The sequence below is a fragment of the Carassius carassius genome, chromosome 9, assembly GCF_963082965.1.
Source record: "Carassius carassius chromosome 9, fCarCar2.1, whole genome shotgun sequence".
Lineage (NCBI taxonomy): Eukaryota > Metazoa > Chordata > Actinopteri > Cypriniformes > Cyprinidae > Carassius > Carassius carassius.
The window spans coordinates 24835108-24856232 of NC_081763.1; the positions used below are offsets into that span (position 1 = coordinate 24835108).

Genomic DNA, 21125 nt, shown 5'->3' on the forward strand with positions numbered 1-21125 from the left:
ATAGCCTACCGCTCATAGACATTCTGAAAGTTTTTTCTAGTTTTGTTGACATTACATATAAAAATCAGTCACTCGTTAGGTGGCTGTAATTACACAGAATACTATATCAATAGGAGTCAAACTCTCTAACCAGTAGGCCATGACCTCCCCATGTTAACAGTACATTAATGATTGAAATATGATATCTGAATTACACTTAATACTAGAGTACGTACATTTAAAACAACAGCTGCTGACCAAAGTGCTGTACAATCTAAAAAATGTTTTTCAAAACAATTATATAAACATACATACCTTGTCTGTATCTAGACTTCCTCAGTTAGTGCCGTTTAACTGTAAAACGTTCATGGGATAAGTTATCAAAATGCATTCAAGCCTTTTAGTAAATCATACCAAGTAAATGTAGTAAAACTTTGTATTAATGCTCTCATGGTATAGATGCAGTCATAGAACAAAATGCCAAATCTTGCGTGACAGATCATAAAACATAATGCCCTTATTCAATTGAATGATCTCTGTTCATGCAGGTGAAATAATTAATTTAAAACACAAACTCTAATTCAGACAATTTCCCGCCTGTATTTCCAGAGTATAAATTGACAGTAACATTGAAACCAAAATGAAAAATAATTAAGAAGTATTACATTTTAGTGAGGCTCAAATAGAAAAAGAAACAACATTACTGTCACCTTGTGGAGAAATTATACAGGCAAAGCGCAATAAATTGCACAGAAAATTGTCCTATTCCACGTTGTGATGTTTCATTAAGTATCTCAGAATTCATGGTTTTCCTTAATGATTGCTATTGTGAAAGCTGTTCTCAAGACCAAATACTGTCATAGCCAGTAATGTTAAGGTGTCATTTACACTTGTCCTTATTGACATTTTCAATGGTAATTTGCCTGTACATTCTCTTTTGTTACAGGAAGCATTAGAACAAACAGATCTGTAGCAATCAGAGTCCATTTTTCTAACACCTCTTCTCTATGCTGTCAAAATGCTGACAGGTGATCCCAGTCCTCCTCTGATAGCTGGTGTGATGTATCATCTGGCAGGAGTCAAAAGTGAAAACACAGCCCTTATTGTTCATACGAGATGACACATACAACCACAATGTTCCAGATTCATTTTCAGCTCTGTCATTGTGACTTTAACTTTCCAACAATGGGGACTGGAGACAGTTATCTATATCTGCCATTTTAACCACCAAATGATCATTTATTATTTATTGTAATTCACAATATTGTTCTATATGTAGCCTATCTGATCCACATTTTGCTACTCATTGATGTTAACGGTACATTAATGATTGAAATATGATATCTGAATAACACTTAATAGAGCACATTTAAAACAGCAGCTGCTGACTTAAGTGCTGTACAGTCTAAAAACAATTGTAATAAACGGTTATATAAACATACATATTAACATAATTTCACAAATTACATTTAAACATGATAATTTCTCATGTATATTCTTCTGTTAATTCATGTATGTTTTTATTTGTATTATTTTTATATTAAAATTTTCAAGAACATACTATAGTTATTTACGCAACACGCAATTTTTATATGTCGCATATAACATATAAACTCTATGGTAGGTTTTATTTTTTACGTTTTTAAGATGAATCATGGCCTCTGGTGGTATTTTCTGGAAATCTCTAGCAATAGGCTAACGTGATTGCGTCAGCAGGAACGTGACTAGTCAGGGCGTGACAGCTGTCTGAAGCCAGAAACAATAAGGAACAGCACTACCGGAAGCACAATTTTGCAAAGATGCGTTCCACTTGTAAAAGTCCCTTAAACAGTCATGTTATTATGTGTTTTTATTTTCCCTTAGTAAAATGGAGCAGATTAGTTATTTGAGCCCAAAAAATTCAACAATTCTTGTGTATTATATATAGCCTATATTATTTATTTTTAGATAATAATTGTTTTCCTTTGGTTGGGCTCATATGTACACAGAACAGGTCTATAATGATGGCCAGTGAACTACTTTACACTACTTTGAATTTTATACTATATACTCTCTACATTTGGCACATTCCAGATGTTTGGCTGGTTATAGCCTTGGTAGCACATACTCCTGTCAAGTGGCATTATTTTTATGGCCCTTAGTATGGATGAGAATCAAAACCCTATCTATTGAAAATCAGGATAGCACAGTTAAGCTACCACGGGTAACTAATAAAAAGCAACATTGCATTTCACATTGTCTTTTTTATTTTATATATTTTATTAATTACTTTATTAATTACTTTTTTTACTTTTAAAATTGGAGAATTCATCAGTAAGTTCTTGACTTATTTCTCACATTTACACATTTAGTATACAAATTGAAACAATTAAAAAATAATAATAATTAAAAGAGAAAGAAAAAATAACGGGCTTCAAAACCATAAGTTAAATTCATTTAGCAAAGACAGTTCTTTGGGCTTTTCGATTTTTAAAAAACTTTACAGATTCTAAATACAATTTAAAGGCTGTTTGACAATGAGCAAAACTAAGTTTTGAGTTACTCCATCTAGTTTGATGAATATAACATTTTGCTAATAACAAAAACAAATCAATAATAAATATTGTTCTTTTATAAGTCTTACTCATTTGAATGAAGGAAAACAGATATTATGTTTAAGAATAGGAAGCATTTCATTTGAACACTTAATGACTTCACTGCAGTTTGTCATAAATTCTGTTGCATACTTTCTCCTCGAACGGCAACATCAATAAAGAGCTGTCTGAGACATACGGGGAAAGCGCAGCAGAAATGACATACATATAAATCACGTGATGCTTGCTGCTGCGGGACACCCTGCCATAAACCTCGAGTACTTTTATTTTGAAAAAACAGTCTCCTGTAGCAGATTCACACCTCCAGCGATGACATCTCAAAAAACAGCAGACGACAACTTACAAAACCCCAAACACCGCGGTTGCGCTTGGCTCAAAGCTAAAAGCTTTAACTAGGTAACTAACATTATCCAAGGAGGATTTACGCACAGTCTCGGTAAGATACACATTTACTGTTTTATCAACGTTACCTAGGTTAAAATGAACATTTTTTTTAACGCAAAACAAACGACAAGCAGTCATTCCTGGTTTCTCTATGCTTAATAAATCACCCTATTTAGACTATATTTAATAACAGGTGTTTATTTAACCTCACCCGGCTTAGTCTGTTGTTAAATGATGTTAACTTCTGGTCAAGTTTATTGAATCACATTTTAATAGCATGAAAGATATCGTTTATCGTTCGCTCCAACAATAGCGTTTAAAACAACCTTTAGCGATTATAACAACCATATATTGAGATGTTCATATATTATTCTGTATGATTCAGCTTTAGCTGTACGCTACTCATAGTAAAGCCACAACAGTTACGTAACGTAATAGCCTGAGCCTAATATAGTAAACAGGATCATCTTAACTCTGGCCAGGCCTTCCTTCCGCATTCAGAGCATGTTTAGTCGTTGTGTGGAGTCCTGATTTTTGGCAGCTTGTCTTATTGATAAATGACAGCAGGTCATATCAGGTCAGAGGTGATGTTAATCTGTTTGATTTCCTGATGTCCTGTTTACAGTCCAGCAGCTGAGTGTCATGGAGTTTCCTGATCTCGGAGAGCACTGCTCGGAGAAGAGCTGCAAACGTCTCGGTATGAATGTAGTTTTTCTATTGGCCTGGTCAGATTTGTACAACATTTTTACAACAAGCTTGTCAACATTTTCACTGGCCTTTAAAGAAATGCACAAAAATGGTTTTAAAAATGTATACTACCCTTCAAAAGTTTGGGGTCAGATTTATTTATTAATTTGATTATTTGGGAAGAAATGTATACTTTCATTCAGGTGGGACAAATACAATTATTCAGAAGTGACAGTAAATCAATTATAATTATATGGTTAAAAAATTTTTTATTCTGATTGAGTTCTTTTGAACATTCAAAGTATCCTGGGAAAAAAATGGTTTCCACTAAAAAATTAAGCAGAGAAATAGTTTTCCACAGTGAAATCAGCATATTAGCATGATTTCTGAAGGATCATGTGACACTGAAGACTGGAGTCATGATGCTGAAAATTCAGCTTTGATCTGGCTGGTATAAATTATATTTTAAAGTACATTCAAATTTAAAATTCTATTAAAACTTCACAATGTTAAACTTTTTTTTACTGTATTATTTCTTATCAAATGAATGCAGCTTTGGTAAGCATTAGACGTTTTAATGTTTTTCTTTCAAAAACATTTTTAAAAAGTTTTAACAACCAACTTTCACATGATAGTGTATATTTGGATAGCCCACAACAAAATATGTCTTTCAATGTTTCTTATTCAAACATGTATTTTACAAAAACAATTGTATATTAGATAGCTTTTACTTTTGCAATAGTAGTTGAAATTATAGCCATAATGTAACTCCATGACAGTTATGAATTAATAAATAAACAAAGGTACAGTGAAATGCTTATTTTAGTGAAATTAATGATAATATCTGCATATTACACAGCTGCCAATCAAATATCCTAAATAGATAAATAAAGGAATATGAATGCTTAGTTTTTCTGGATGAGCGGTCAGTTATACAGTGTTGCTCTGGGCATCTGCCATTTTCAGAAGTGCTGTGATTGACCAATCAGAATCAAGTACTGGAGAGTGTGTAACAAAAGCATTAGATGTGATTTGTTGACCATTTCCAGCCTATTTAAATGAATACTTCTGAGCCTATAGTGCTCTCGCTTTTTCCACCATTAGCCATCCTTATCGTAAAGCCCTGTACAGCCTGTAGTTATTAATGTTTGTGTATGTGCATTAACTCCGCCTGATCACACATTGAATGGCAAAACTGGTTAAATCTCATCAGGTGTGGCATTTCCTGTTTTGTGAACAAATTTTTTATTATTATTTTTTAAACAGTCTAGTCACGGGAGTAATGTGACATCCACGTCGATTAATTTTGCAATATTTGTCCAATTTGAGATCAGAAACACTGTCTGATAATTACACTCTAATTTCTGTTGTGTGACTTCAACATTTAGTGTATATTTATGTATAAATTTTAGTGGATAGGGTATTTATAACAGCCATCAACCACTGTAAAACCCATAGAGGTCACCAAGCCGGTTTTATAATGTTGCTGAGCTCATAGTGATTCGGCATTAGTTGAATTTTCACTGTCCTGTGTGTACACTCCAGATTTTCTTCCAATGAAATGTGATGCCTGTGAAGAAATTTTCTGCAAAGACCACATAACTTATGCAAATCACAAGTGCACTTCTTCATATAAGAAGGTGGGCATAATTGTCTCTAATAAATAATCATCTTGCCTCGTCGTATATTTTAACCCATGCTTAAAACATGTTGTGGCTTATACATGTTTGCTTCTTTGTGCAGGATATCCAGGTTCCTGTATGTCCGTTGTGCAACACCCCCATTCCCATTAGAAGAGGGGAAATGCCTGACATCAAAGTTGGGGAACACATAGACAGAGACTGCAAATCTGACCCTGCTCAGAGGAAACGAAAGGTAGGCCGACCGACTACAAAAAGGAAAGAGAGAAAATGCTATCTCTTTAAAATGAATACCGACTTGATTGTTTCCCACCCCACAGATCTTTACAAATAAATGCTCCAAAGGTGGCTGCAAGCAGAAGGAAATGATCCGGGTGAATTGTGACCAGTGCCACTTGAACTACTGTCTCAAACATAGACATCCACTCGACCATGACTGTAAGACTGACGGCAAGACAGTCTCCAAATCAGGGTTAGTACGAAAGGTTTGCTTCCATACTGCTGAGTGAAGCTCTCTGGATGACTAGTCCAATAGTAATGCTGGGTTTTGTTTTGCAGGCATGCAGCTTTAATGAGGGCTCAAGCCTCCTCTTCCAGTAATGCTGCGGCGTCATCCACTAGAGGGAACTCTAGGAACATGTCCAATGGAGTAACTGCAAGCAGACCTCAGAGCAGTAGGTAAGCATATTTTTAGGGGGGAATAAAAAAAATTGCCTTCAGAGGTGTTATTTGAATGTACACTAACAGTCAGAAATGTGGGATTGCTTTATTTTTTATTATGTTTTTGAAAGACGATTCTTCTCACCAAGGCTAAAATACAGTTTAAACAGTATTGTTTTCTTATGTTGTTACAATTTAAAATAACTTTATAAAATATAATTTATTCATGCAATGGGATACATTACACGATCCTTCAGAAATCATTCTAATATGCGATTTGCTGCTCACGAGACGTTTATTATTATTATTAATGTTGAAAACCGTTGTGCTGCTAAATATTTTTGTTGAAACCAATTTTATGTATTTTTTTTATCAGGATTCTTGGAACAAAGAGTTTAAATGAAAATCATTTATTTTAAACAGAAATCTTTTGTAGCACTGTAAATGTTTTCGATCGATTTAATGCATCATGTCTTAATAAAAACAATTTTATTAAAAACAATCTTTTCATGTCCCAGACTTTTGAATGGGAGTGTAAATAAGTCATTTGACGGTTTTCTCAGGTACTTATTACTCTCTGTTGTCCCTCAGTGCACAAAGGATAAATGCTGTGTCTTCTCCGATGGTGTCTCCAACAGCGCAGAATGTAATTCCATCATCAGCATCATTTCAAGTCGGCCTGGTATGTTGCTCATTTTGAACTTCATTTCAAATACACTGTCATTCTTTAAACTACGTTTGACTATATTTAAACCTTGAATTGTGTTTTATTTCACAGACGGAGGAACAGGCCCTCCAGAGAGCATTAGAAATGTCACTGGCTGAATCAGCTCGGGCAAGCCAACCTACTCTGAGGTATTTCTGACCTCTTCTGCCCTTATAATAAACCATAAAGATTTTATAATGATTTTTGAACATAACATTTAGTATTGAAAGTGTGCTATTTAAAAAAAAAAAAAAAATTGTAATTGAAAAAACTGTAATATTGAAATCTGAAATGTATGCTAGTAGCTAACTTTGTGCATTTCAGCCCTCAGGAGCAGGAGGATCTGGCCTTAGCTCAGGCTCTCGCTGCTAGTGAAGAAGAATACAGGAGACAGCAGCAGAGACAACAGGTAGTCAGAAACCTTAGCAGTCAGTAGCATACTATGCTAACAGGACCTCATCTAGGTACATAGCCCTAGTGGCATCTCTGTTTACATCTAATGTTCTGGGTGCTGGGTTCTATTAAATGGTCTGTATTGAATATCAACATTAAGTATCAACATCTGACACATCTTGGGTGAGCGGTAACATCTGGGTGTGCATCTGGGAATGCAATAACATTGCAATATTTACAGAGACTGTTAATTAAATAAGAAACTCTTAAGAGAAAAAAATGTTTGCTTATCAATTAAAATTATCTTTCCAATTTTGTGGGGGTGTGCTTTTGAACTGGCCTTGGTTCGCATGTCTTATAAATTTAGATTGATGATTCCAGAAGCAAGCATGTGTACTTTTACTCCTTTGCTGAGATGGTCCCTTTGAAGTGTGAATTTGAATATACACTTGGCTTGATATTTGTGTAATTGTCATCTTGTTAATATGAATAATACCAAAATATTATCGCAAAACACTGAAGCTAACGTTTTGGCCAAAAACAAATAAAGTTTATTTAATAATAAAATAATCAGATTCATTTAATAATCATACACTGAATTGCATGTATACATTTAAATTATTTACCATATCACCAGGACTTGATTTAGGTCAAGTCACCATCAATCAGGTTTTATCATTATGTCTGTGAATGATGCTACTACAGTGATTAAATACTAGATCTCTAATTCTCTTCTCAATCCACAGGGAGGAGCTGTCAAAGAGACCAGCTGCTGTCTGTCTTAATGTGAGGTGGCACTGACCAACTGTAATTTGCCTCAATCTGCACACAAGCACCAATAATGTACCAGTGACCTGCACATGTCCAGCATATGAAGCTTCTACTTCCCAAGTCAACACATCTGACGGCTGTTATGTTGTCGTTGTTTTTCTTTTGCGCTTCACTGTATTATGCTTCTTAGATGGGCAATTGTGCCGTTTTGGCAAGTGGTGCTTCATGTAAATATTTTATATAGCTATCATGTTAATCTGTCAATCAATCTAGATGTCTTTTGAAATAAATTATTTTAAAGTGTTTATTTCACACTCTATTGATCATACCTCTTAACCAGAACACTACACACTTTAGTCTTCATTATACATTTTATTTTAAGAGTGAATGTTATACATAAGCAGTGTAAATGTGTGGTCACATTAGAGACATTTGAGATTTTGGGTGCAAAACAGGAGTGGTTCAAGGCTCCAGTAAATTATTGTTTCTTCGTTTTTACAATTAGTGATTCCCTGCAGGTTTTACATTTTGTTTGATGCATACTTAAAAAAAAAAAAAAATCACTTTGAATTATCCAGATTTTTTTCATTTTACGTTCATTGTGACAAGTCTGACAAAAACCTTTCCACTTCAAGCTATAGATCTTAGTCCGTTCAGTGCCATATTTTTTGACAGGAAAGGAAATGAGGCTGCGAGGGATAGAAGTACAGTGCATTCGATGGATTGTACTGTTGTTTTACAACATACTGATTTTTCAGCTGATGAAAGTCTTAACAAAAAAAAACACTTTTGACATTTTTGAGTTGACAAAGTGAATATATAAAGTGTGTTTGGGTAAATACATATTTTTATACACTATTAATTTTGTATTTAAAAATAAAATGATATTTATTAAATGATTTATAAAATGTATAAATCATATTTATAAAATATATGCACTCTTATAACATTATATATATAAATATATATATTTAAAACAAACTAAATGACTACCAATCAATTTATTTTTGAAAGCATTTCAGCAGAACCAGTCCTAGTAAGTGATTAATGTTTCCAATAAAGATGCTGTCAATCTGACACCTGTGAGATGAGTCACAATGAGAAATGCTGAGACATTAATGGCATTATTATGCATTTCTGTTTTGTTTAGATTGCTGGCAGCACTGCATTAAGCTTTTTCCTCGCTGTTATTGTGCTGTCCAAACATTAAAAATAAAATAACAGATAAAGTTTCTTTCTTAAAATCTAGAATCTAGGTAATCACTTCCGTTATGAAGCCACAGGGATCAAAGTTCTCTTTCATCATCTCGTGTTCGAGATCCACCTATGGGAAGGACTTCCGTACCTGACCTCTGCAGAAGCATCCAATTGCACCAAGTCTGGCTAGACAGACAGAAGTGCGCAGCCAATGCCAGGTAAGGCCCCACCCCTTACCTAAGGGCATATAATGGCTACGACGCTGCTATTCTCCAGTTGACATTCGCTTCTCGCGATCTCTGCACTGACACAGTTCGGTTGGAATACGCTGCTCACTTTCGTGTCTTCAGGAGGATATATCGCCAGATCAGGCTCCGCCAGACGTGACAGTCGTCTTTTCAGCCTTTTCTTCGCTGAAAAGACGACTGAAGCGACAGCGACTGAAGACGAGAAGCGGCGCATCGCGGGCGCATCGGTCGAGCCCGGCCGAGCTCTATTCGGCCCCGCCGTCGCATTGATGCAACAACGGTGTGACGACAAAAAGAAGGAGGATGAGGCCTTCAAGCTATGCCTCCCTAGGAAGGCGGCCCCTCGCCTACCATGGGACGACATTTCCACCAGAGAAATGTCGGAAAGGCCCCGCAACAAACCCCCTCCACGGCAAAATAACCCACCGCCTGCTAAGCACTGGGGAAAATCGACTCCCACCGCAGCCGTGGCTGGAAGACCATCTAACCCTGCCCCCACCGACTCGAAGCGTAAGCAGCCTGCCTGATGTCCGGCTGATGGGGGCATCGAGTCCACGTTCACGGGCCACGAGCCCTTCGGACTCTCTTCCTGTCCCGGAACCCCCGTACAAGAGACACAGGGTCACCCGCGGATGGAGCGGTTCCCCTCCTCTCGAGGCTGCCCGGCCCATGTGTCTTATGAACGTTATGTGTTCCCCCTCACGTTCAGGGAGTCTGTTGTGAGGAAAAGTGCAGAAGCAGTATGTATGTTGCCCCTAGTTCATCCACTAGATGGCGCCATTGCATCACAGATAACTCAGCTGGGCTTACACAGCTCTGCTGTGGCTCGGGTGGGAACACTCGCGAGTCATGAATGGGCTTGGCAGACTGTTTCGGCTCCCGAGTGGGTGATGCGTACTATAATGCAGGGGTACAGACTGCAGTTTGCAATGAAACCCCTGCATTTCAACGGCGTTCTCTCTTCACACGCGGAAGTGAACGCCTCACACATTCTAAAACAGGAAATATCCTCCCTCCTAAACAAGGGAGCGATTCAGGTGGTGCCCCCCAGTCTGATGAATCAGGGTTTTTATTCACGTTATTTCCTGGTTCCAAAGAAGGATGGCTCTCTCCGCCCTATCTTGGACCTTCGTGTGTTGAACAAACATTTAAGGAAATACAATTTCAGAATGTTAACTCATGGTTCGCTCGCCTGCGCCATAAAACAGAACGACTGGTTCACATCGGTCGACCTGAAAGATGCTTTCTTCCATATAAGCATTTATCCGCCACATAGAAAGTCTCTTCGTCTCGCCTACCAGGGCACATGTTACATTCACAGTTCTGCCGTTTGGGCTCAGTTTAAGCCCCCGGTGTTTCTGTCTGTGTGCGGAGGCGGGCTTGGCACCCATGAGAATGTCAGGTCTGAGGATTTGGACATACATTGACGATTGGCTCTTCATAGCCCAATCGAAGGAGAAAGTGTTGCAGGACACCTGCCATGTGCTCACGCACATCACATCTCTCAGGTTCAGAGTGAATGTGAACAAGATCAATTTTACACCCAGTCAGAATGCCTTTTTCCTGAGCTTGGAGTTGAACTCAGTCTCCATGCGAGCGCATCTCTCTCAAGAATGCGTTCTCTCTCTGATGAACTGTCTATCGCACATATAGTACAATATCGCACATGCCTCAGGCTGTAGGGTCTTATGGCTTCAACCATCCAGGTTGTGTCGCTGGGACTCCTGAGAATGAGAGCGTTCATGAAATGGGTTTTGTCACTACATTTCAGCCCGACGCACGATCTTTGCCGCTCTGTAATAGTGACGCGCGCCTGCTCGGCAGCCTTGCGCCACTGGAAGAGCGCAGACTTTTACGCACAGGGAATCCCTCTGGGGACAGTTATGATGTGGAAAGTTGTGACGACAGATGCGTCCTTAACAGGCTGGGGTGCCACCCAGGAAAGCAGAACGGTGAACGGTCTGTGGCCGAGCAGACTACGTTCAGCGCACATAAATTATTTAGAGCTTCTGACTGTATGGAAGGCTCTGAATCATTTTCTGCCTCGCCTGCAGGGACATCATGTGCTCGTACGCTGCGACAATACCACAGCAGTGGCTTATATCAACCGTGAGGGCGGCGTGCGCTCGTCGAAACTTCACGCTCTAGCTTACAAGCTTTTGGTGTGGAGCAGACAGGTTTTCCCATCGTTACGCGTGACTCATGTTCCGGGCATTCTAAACAGAGGCACAGATTTTCTATCGAGGGGAAACCCAATCTACGGAGATTGGTGTCTTCACCCGCAGATAGTGGATATGCTATGGATGAGATTCGGACAGGCAACCGTAGATCTATTCGCCTCGCGCGAAAACTACCATTGTCCTATGTTCTTCTCGCTAAAGGACGTGGACGCGCCCCTTGGGGTAGATGCACTGGCCCACCCATGGCCCAGAGTGCTGCTGTATGCTTTTCCTCCCCTGTGCCTGATAATTCCCACACTGGCCAGGGTAAGAGAGCAGTGCCTGTCTCTCATTCTGATAGCACCCAGGTGGCCCAAAGCACCTTGGCTGGCAGAGATAATCCCTCTGTTATATGCCGAGCCGTTGTGAACCCCCCCTCCCCCCCCCCCCCCCCCCCGCACGGACCTTATGTCTCAAACGAACGGGGAAAACTATCATCCGCACCCGGACAGGGTGGCTCTTTGGGCCTGGCCCGTGAGAGGACAAACCTAAGCGCACTGGGGCTTTCGCTGCGTGTGATTGCTACTATACAGAATGCCAGGGCCGTTTCTACGCGGTCCCTGTATGGCTGTAGGTGGCAAGTGTTTGAAGGGTGGTGCGATGGGCGTGGTCTCACATCTTATCAGTGCTCAGTTCCTGATATTTTTTGTTTCTTGCAAGACCTATTGGAAAAAGGTAGGTCTTTTTCCACAATTAAGATCTACTTGGCTGCGATTTCGGCCTGTCATGTGGGTTTTGAGGGCTCAACGGTCGGGCAGCATCCTCTAATCCGCAGATTTATGAAGGGTGCCCGCCGCTCCTTGCCAGTCATCAGGAGATCTGTCCCTGAGTGGGACCTCTCCATGGTGCTGGAGGCTCTGTCTCAATACCCTTTTGAGCCTCTGGGATGTATTTCCTTAAAGTTTTTGTCTTTCAAGACAGCTTTGCTCTTGGCCTTGGCATCAGCTAAACGTGTCAGTGAGCTACATGCACTCTCGGTTCATCCCTCGTGCACTAAATTCTCTCTTAGTGGAGATAAGGTTTCCCTTAAGCCTAATCCGGCCTTCATGCCGAAGTGCTTCCCTGCGTTCACTTCGGAGGTGTTGGAGCTGTCCGCTTTTCACCCTCCACCTTTTTCCTCCCCAGAGGATGAGAGGCTAAAGGCTCTGTGTCCCGTCCGCGCTTTACAGACTTATATGACCAGGACCAGTGCGGAAGAGCGACCAGCTCTTTATTTCAAGGGCACCCCCTCATGGAGGGAATCCCATATCTAAGCAACGCCTCTCACATTGGCTTGTGAATGCTATAGCTTTGGCTTATGAATCCAAGGGAGTGCATCCCCCAGGGGACATCAGGGCTCATTCCACGAGGGGCATAGCCGCCTCTTGGGCTTTGTTTAGGGGAGTGTCACTGCAGGACATCTGCTCCGCTGCCAGTTGGGCTTCTCCTCATACTTTTTTGCGTTATTACCGGCTAGATGTCACCAGCATCTCGGTAGCACATTTGGTTTTAGGGGTGGGGTCTTCTTAGCCCTTCCCTTCAACCACGTTGGAAGTAACGAATAGGAGGGAATGGGCCGGCAGGTCACGTACATTCCTGTCACCAAGCATGCATTTCCATTCCTTTCTGTGTGTATTTATATGCACTTTGGTGTTGCTAGAGTTACTATCGTGTGTGTACTACATACAAGTTTCATGTGCTGCATGTGCACAGCAGTCATGTGTTTGCGTCAGCATTGCAGTTTCATGATTATGGGACGTGTCAGGCACCACCTCCCTGGGGCTACCATCCTTCTCTGGCTTTCAGAACCTCACTGTGAGTGTATTGGGCAATTGGGGAGCTGTCCATGTCTCTCCCATAGGTGGATCTCGAACACGAGATGATGAAAGAGAACAATAGGTTATTGTCGTAACCCCGGTTCTCTGAAACATTGAGTGGAGAGATCCACCAGCTTTGCCCCGCTTGCTGCACGAGAAGCGAATATACTTACTGGAGAATAGCAGCGTCGTAGCCATTATATGCCCTTAGGTAAGGGGTGGGGCCTTACCTGGCATTGGCTGCGCTCTTCTGTCTGTCTAGCCAGACGGAAGTCCTTCCCATAGGTGGATCTCTCCACTCGATGTTTCAGAGAACCGGGGTTACGACAGTAACCTATTGTTTTCTGTCTGTACGATGGATTTCCTTCAATTACAAAAAAAAGGAAGATGTAGCGCATGTTGTTGTTGTTCCCCGCCATACTGTAGCTACAGCTTTTCAGTGAAACCCTTCAGGTTATTAGCAGAGAACACAGAGCAGAACTTGAATATTCTGCGGGGGATTGCGGCTATTAATAACAATTGTACTCATTCCCGCAGGATTCGCGCTTATAACGAGGTGACAGATGACGGAATATATCATTCACAGCTTTTAATAGAGATAAAAAGAATATTTTTTTGCTTTAATTTCATTTATTTATTTAATTTTTTGCTTTTACCCCTGAAGCCAAAGCGTTCACATAATGATGTAACCGATGCATTAACACTGAAAAGCTAAGTGCTATAGCACGTCAGAGCCTCATGCCTCTTCATTCAGGGTCATTAAAAAAATTACACCAGACCTCACTTACAGAGAGACAATTATAGATAATTACATGAATTCATATTCCGATCAGTTATCATTTTTTGTTTAATTGATTATTTAATTTTTGAACATCATAAAAGACATCTCTATGTTTCTAGTAAACATACAGTACTGGGAAACTGCATGCTGCCACGTTTACTTTACAGAAGTGAAACAGATGTGGTTTTTTGGACTGCATTGAGACAGATTGATGACGGTGATGTCGGGGAGATCACAGGTGCAGGTGGGTTTGAGTTAAAGGTGTTGTTTTTCTCAGGGCGCACCATGAATTCAGGCTTGTTCAAATGTGTGCAGTCATTCCTTATCGTGACAGAAGTGCACTGGGTGCTTTAGCCGTCTGTCTGACCAGATTCCCTTCACAGAGTCCATGAGGCAAAAAAACTATTGCACCTCAAATGCACCAGATGCCGTCTGCAGTCAAGCACAGCTGTGATGCTGTAAGCATCTGACAATATTTACCAAAGATTTTCAAACTAAATTGTTAATTCAACCTTATAGGGAATGGATCCCTGTATTATGGCTTTATCTCGTCTGCTGTACTTGCATTGCAAAATCCTAAAGGAATGCTAATAGAATTTCATATTTTAGAAATGACACAAAGGGATGAATCCACTGACTACGAATCAAAAGAATATATATTTTTTTAATTTAAGGGCAGTTACACTTGGCAGGTCTTGGCTCGGTTTGGTGCACAACAAACAAATGTATTTTATAATACTCTCTAAAGAACCTTACAACAGAAATCTACTTGCATATCCTTTACAAGTTTAATTCAAATGATCACTGATCAAAAGTAACGGTAAAGAGATTTATAATGTTACAAAAGATTTCTATTTCAAATAAATGCTGTACTTTTGAACTTTTCACAAAAATATGAAGCAGCACACACAACTGATAATAATAAGAAATGTTCTTAAGCAGCAAATCAGCATATTAAAATGGTTTCTGAAGGATCATGTTTCACTGAAGACTGGAGAACTGATGTTGAAAATTTAGCTATGACATGTTTACTGTTGTACTCAGGGCCGGATTAACCATAAGGGCAACTGGGCAATTGCCCAGGGGCCCAAGACCTCTAAAGGGCCCAGGGCAGCAAGGGCACGAGCAAAATACTGTATCTGGTAATCTCCCGCTTTATATTAAACAAACTGTCAACACGGGCTTTTGCGCTGCACAGAGAGACGCTGCGCTGCCTATGACTTTGAACATGAGTTGAGAGCGGTTGAGAGTCAGTCTCATGCGGAATGACCAATGAAGAGAGGGCCTCAAGTTAAGACCCTCTCCTCATTGGTCAGTCCGCATGAGGTGTGTCAAATGTTACGCCGAGCGGGTTACGTCAGGCGTTGCTACAACAGATAAAAATCTGACATGGAGAAGCTAAATGGGAGCGCGAAGCGGAAATTAAAAAAGGAAAAGGACATCAGAAACGCAGAAAATTTTAATTATATACCTAAAATAGGTCATTTCTTCACTCCTGTTAATGTTGCCGACAGTTCTGTTAAGTCAGCTTCCGTCAACGACGAGGACAACTCAGTTAGCCAGGACTTTTCTTCAAGATGCCAAATGAAAGCAAACATGCACTCCCTAATTATTTAGGATTAAAATTGTGTGTTTTGCCAGGTTTTGAAGTATTTATTTTTATCTTTCTATTTTAGCTATTGGACATGAACTTGTTAGTGGCCTTGATTTGGAAGATGTTATACACCAGTTTGCACTGTCAAAGTCCAGAAAAAAGCCATTGTAAGATGTGTTTGCCAAATGAAGGCATTTCAAATTCAAACATGCAATTCCTCATTATTTAGGACTAAAAATTGTGTGTTTTGCCAGATTATGTAGCATTTATTTCTGTCTTGTCTTCTTCAGAGAAATTGACAGATTTCTAAATGTTTATGTAGCACTAAAATGTTTAACTGGTTAATTGTGCTGTGATATGTTGTTGTTCTATTTTAAAACAAGTTAAAATGAGCTTAGGATAAAAATGTTTATGAGCAGATAATAGTGATACTGCATTTTATTTATTTATTTTTTCCTTGAGGTGCCAGCTTTATTAAAATGCTGTATATTGTTGTGGAGGGAAAACTGGCAGATTTCAAATTGTTTGTGTTGGACTAATAACTTGATTGCCTTGTTGAATTCTGAGGAAACAGGGTCACCCTGTCAGGGTGATTTCTGCTTTAAATGAGCTGAGGACCAAAATGTTTCTTGATGTGTTGTCTGTGGTCTTCTGTTATAGCTCTATCAATTCAATACATTTATATTGGGAATAAATATTGTTAAATAAACAATGGTTTGAAAGTGGTTGCTTATTTATTCATTTTTGTGAAAATGGAGGATATTTCCCTCCCTCTCAATGTAGTGGGTCAATTTTACCAGATTATACAGATGCTGATGTGTTTTGTTTTCATAGCATTATATGTGAGTGAATGTCTTTGATAGGGGACATAGTAGTGCATTTGTAGTTCTATGAGCATTTAAATATTTGTAAATCAAAATACACCTGATGACAGTTAGAATTTGAAGTATTGAGTATATTTACTGTATATTACAGTAATATATTCTGTATATGACCATATTATGGTGATCCCGGGGTCGTGATGATGGGGCCCTGGAATATTGTTGCCCAGGGTACAACAAAGTGTTAATCTGGCCCTGGTTGTACTGTTTCATAAATGTATTGTTTTTACTGCATTTTTAGATCAAACATAAGGAGCCTTGGTGATCTCTTTCAAAAACATGAATCTTACGGACCCTAAACGTTGGAACGGTACCATAAATACTGCATAATTAAGAACTCTGTAGAATTAAAAGCCTTCACCATGAATGAGATACAACACAAAAAAAGCTGATAAAATGAGAGTGTAAAACAGGAAAATCTGGTAGTTTCATTTTAACCTTATAATGAAGTTGCAATATATGGCCATATATGATTTTGATGTGCCGTATATGGAGAAAGACAAGGAGGAGACATTGTGTATAGAAACACTGCAGACAAAATAATGATAATTTAAAATTAAAATATTTGCTCCTGCAGACATACAGGCAACCAACAGAATGGAACTGGCACCAAACAAAACGAAACCCATAAGGGTGCAGGTGAAGGAAATGAACTAATCAAGAGCTAACAAGTGTGAAAGACAGGGAACAGAGAAACTGTGCTTGGAATTATAACATTTTCAGAATCTTGACATGAAGTGAGTGTACCCGGCAGAGTAGTCACTGTCTGGGTGAAGTTTGTCCCTCTGCATCTACGGTAGCCCTCTGATGTCATGGTGCCCAGCTGGCTGCTGAGTGATTAACAATTCATTAGCAGTCAGGCTGGGTGCTATATAACAGTCTTCACTGTCAGGCTAAGAAAGATTCTCTGGTCTACAGGTGGCCTCGTCAAGAACCGTTAAGCCTGGTTAAAGTTCTCTAAGGTCACATAATGAAACATCAGGAAACTTTCATTTTGAAAGAACTACTCAAGACTCAAAACTAAAAAAAAAAAATTGAGAAAACATTGCCTTCACGTGGTTTGCAACAATCACATGTGTTCTACAGGTTGTTGGTACAGTACATGTCAATGTAGCATGCACATGAATGCCAGGATCCAACGTTTCGCAGCAGATCATTTTCCAGAACATAACAATGCCTCCTCCTACCTGTCTTCCTGCATAGTGCATCCTGCTGCCATCTGTTCCCCTGTTCCTGTTCACACACATCCATCCAACAGATCTAAAAAAAAAAAAAAAAAAGAGGCTTGAGCACCCATGAGCCTGACAACGCCTCAGCAGTTTTTCTTTCTTGCACCACTTATTGTAGCTACTGCATACCAGGAACACCTCACAAAACTCATGATTTTGGAGATGCTCTGACCCAGTTATTTAGCCCTTTTATTATTTTGCCCTTATCAAAGTCACTCAGATCTGTTTGCTTGCCGTTTTTCCCTTTACAGGTACCACTGTAACCATACAATCATTATTCACTTAGTGTGCAGTTTAGCAGTTATGAGCTTATCTGTTGTAGGTACCAGATCATCTAACCTCAGATTCAAACAGTTTACTGTATCAGTGTACTGAAACTTACATGAATAAAATAAATATGGGATATATATGGGGGGCGGGGGAAGGCATTTTCAGCAAGTCTACAATTTTCTTATCGCAGAGAAAAAAAAAAAGTTTAAAGTGGTTATGCTTTAGTTTCTCTGAAAAGACCAGAAACTGTTGCTTTGTATTCAGCCATCCTCCGCTGATTACAGTACTCCGTGAGACAGGTCAGTGTTTACATTGAGTGCTGTGGAGTTTAAAGAGAGCTTCCATTTCCCTTGGCTTAATGAGTGGGAGGGCAAAGGCCAGTGTACAGAGCTTCACCCTGCCGCCCTGCTCCATTATTATTCTGGTGATGAGCCCATAGCTCTCCAAAAGAAAACGCTGTGTGGGCTGTCTGCATTGTCAGGTTTGATGTCACTGATATTAATATTTTACCATTGTCTGAATTCACAACAGAACCTGTAGCGAAAATAGTAGTGAAAACTGGGACAAAATGAAGTGAATTCATGAAATGTATTGTGTGTAGCAAAGTGAGTACACTTCGATATTAATGCCATTGTTCTTGATGAAATCTTTACAGGAAGGCAGCTGTCTCGTTAGAGCAGATGCTGCTATAGAGCACTGTTCTTTTTTTCTTTTTTTAATCAATCTCTCAGAAGGAGATGAAACCTACTGGAGAGAATACTCGGTGAGTAATGAAGTCCTGAGGGATGTCAAGGATGCACTATGTGTAGTGTAGTCTGAGTTGTTTTTTTTTAGTGCTGTCAACGTTAACGCGTTAACGCATGCGATTAATTTTTGTCTGGTTTAACGTGTCAAAATATTTAACGCAATTAACGCAGCATCCGTATTTTCTGCCATCCGTTGGCTAGCTTTACATTATATGATCACGCTCTTATTCATTTAAATGCTTTTAAACATTTCAAGCGCGGCAAGACAAAAGAGAATGCGCTGTCTGTGAATGCCCTTATGTGACACATACACACGTACACACACACACACACACACACACACACACACACACACACAATGCATAGACAGGGCGCCAGAATCCAGTTCTCTTAAGCGCTTGAACTAACAATAAACATCCCAAAGTGCCAAGTTTTGTCGATTATCCTCATAAGAGCAATCTTAAATGATTTATATAAAGTCTAAAATGAACAAAAAGAGTTGTGAGAGAATGAGGCTAGATCCATAGACAGTAAATAAACGTTGAGATCCGCGTGTCTGTCTGCTCTTAAAGGGACAGCAGCCAATAAAGCTTCCTGTCAGTAAAGTTAAAGAACAAAGGGAACAGAGAAAATGACTCGCTGCTCTTGACTAAATAACTTTTGTAGCTTTAATAAGGATTAACTATTTAATTTATAGTTTATGCAGTGCAGACTGCATATAACTTTGATAACTTTATTAAATTTATGTATATTTCCTAACTGTTAAGACAGGAAGGGCAGGAGTAAACATGACATTTATTATGGGTTTATGTTAGCATTGTTTTAAGTTTACTTAAATTAAAAACTGTTATATTTTTGAAGCCTAATAATAAATGTTAAAAAAAAAAAAAATCAGTAGCTGTATTAATATCAGTAATACTGGCCTTCATTCATAAAAAGATGTCATTTAAACAAGTATTTAAATTTAACTGTGACATTATTACATTAAAAAATATATTAAAAACGTACAAAAACATTTCTTTTTTATTGCGATTAATTACGATTAATCACAGAAAAAAATGTGTGATTAATCTAGTTAAAGTTTTTAATCGATTGACAGCAATAGTTTTTTTTCTTCTTCTTCTAAAACTTTGTTACATCAGGAATCAAGTGCCGATTTGTTTATCCCATAAATCACTCTGCAATACATGCATACAAATATTATGATCTGCACAAACTATGATCATTCTTTCAGGAAGTTAATCAATATTCAAGTTAATATGGTTTTGAAAATACAAGACTATCTCACAGCACAACATATGAATGAATATGCCGTTATTTTGCACACCTACTGTGGTTAAAAACCTTTAAACCTCAGCACACAAAGCACAACAGCAATTAGCCTCAAACATTGATCTTAGTTCAGTGAAGTTTTTAAAAAGGACTAGCTTTAGAATTCTCAGTATGCAGACAGTTTCTAAAGGCATATGCTGTTCAGTTTATGGCTAATGTACAGTGCTACATAAAACAGAACCAAAATACCAAAAGTCGTAAGGTTATTTTATAATTTTATATTCATATCACTTTTATATTTAATAATTAATTGTAATATTTTTTATTCATAATTTTCGTAATATTACTTCTGTTGCAAAAAGATGGATTGAACTTCACTCATAATAACATTCAGCCATGTGCTCCAACACATTAGTGTACTGTTAGTATCAGTTATAGTTTTTGTTCATTTTTTATTTTATATTTTCTGTATACATTTTAAGCTTAGTTAAAGTTTTTTTGCAGTTTAGTCATTTTGTTTTATTTCAAATATGTATGTGTATATATATATATATATATATATATATATATATATATATATATATATATATATATATATATATATATATATATACACAGTACAGACCAACAGTTTGGACACACCTTCTCATTCAAAGAGTTTTCTTTATTTTCATGACTATGAAAATTGTACATTCACACTGAAGGCATCAAAACTATGAATTAACACATGTGGAATTATATACATAACAAAATATGAAAATATGTCATATTGTAGGTTCTTCAAAGTAGCCACCTTTTGCTTTGATTACTGCTTTGCACACTCTTGGCATTCTCTTGATGAGCTTCAAGAGGTAGTCACCTGAAATGGTCTTCCAACAGTCTTGAAGGAGTTCCCTGTGAGATGCTTAGCACTTGTTGGCCCTTTTGCCTTCAGTCTGCGGTCCAGCTCACCCCTAAACCATCTCGATTGGGTTCAGGTCCGGTGACTGTGGAGGCCAGGTCATCTGGCGCAGCACCCCATCACTCTCCTTCTTGGTCAAATAGCCCTTGATGCCTTCAGTGTGACTCTACAATTTTC

General features: G+C 38.7%; 1 protein-coding gene and 1 pseudogene across 3 annotated transcripts; both read left to right on the forward strand.

Annotated features, from left to right (window-relative positions):
- The first annotated feature begins 2847 nt into the window (after nt 1-2847).
- On the forward strand, nt 2848-8121 carry zfand2a (zinc finger, AN1-type domain 2A). 3 transcript variants are annotated; one of them, XM_059558571.1, is made up of 10 exons: nt 2848-3009; nt 3583-3654; nt 5190-5284; nt 5388-5519; nt 5605-5756; nt 5843-5962; nt 6536-6626; nt 6723-6799; nt 6975-7114; nt 7790-8121. In XM_059558571.1, the coding sequence occupies exons 2-9, from the start codon at nt 3600-3602 to the stop codon at nt 7084-7086; spliced, it is 834 nt and encodes a 277-aa protein (XP_059414554.1). In that variant the 5' UTR covers nt 2848-3009; nt 3583-3599; the 3' UTR covers nt 7087-7114; nt 7790-8121. The 3 variants fall into 3 exon arrangements, 2 of the variants coding, with proteins under 2 accessions (XP_059414554.1, XP_059414553.1); XM_059558570.1 differs by having other exon boundaries at nt 6975-7059; XR_009435024.1 differs by lacking the exons at nt 6975-7114; nt 7790-8121 and having other exon boundaries at nt 5843-5958.
- Nucleotides 8122-10925: 2804 nt separating this feature from the next.
- LOC132149731 (uncharacterized) lies at nt 10926-12987 on the forward strand (annotated as a pseudogene).
- Nucleotides 12988-21125: the final 8138 nt, after the last annotated feature.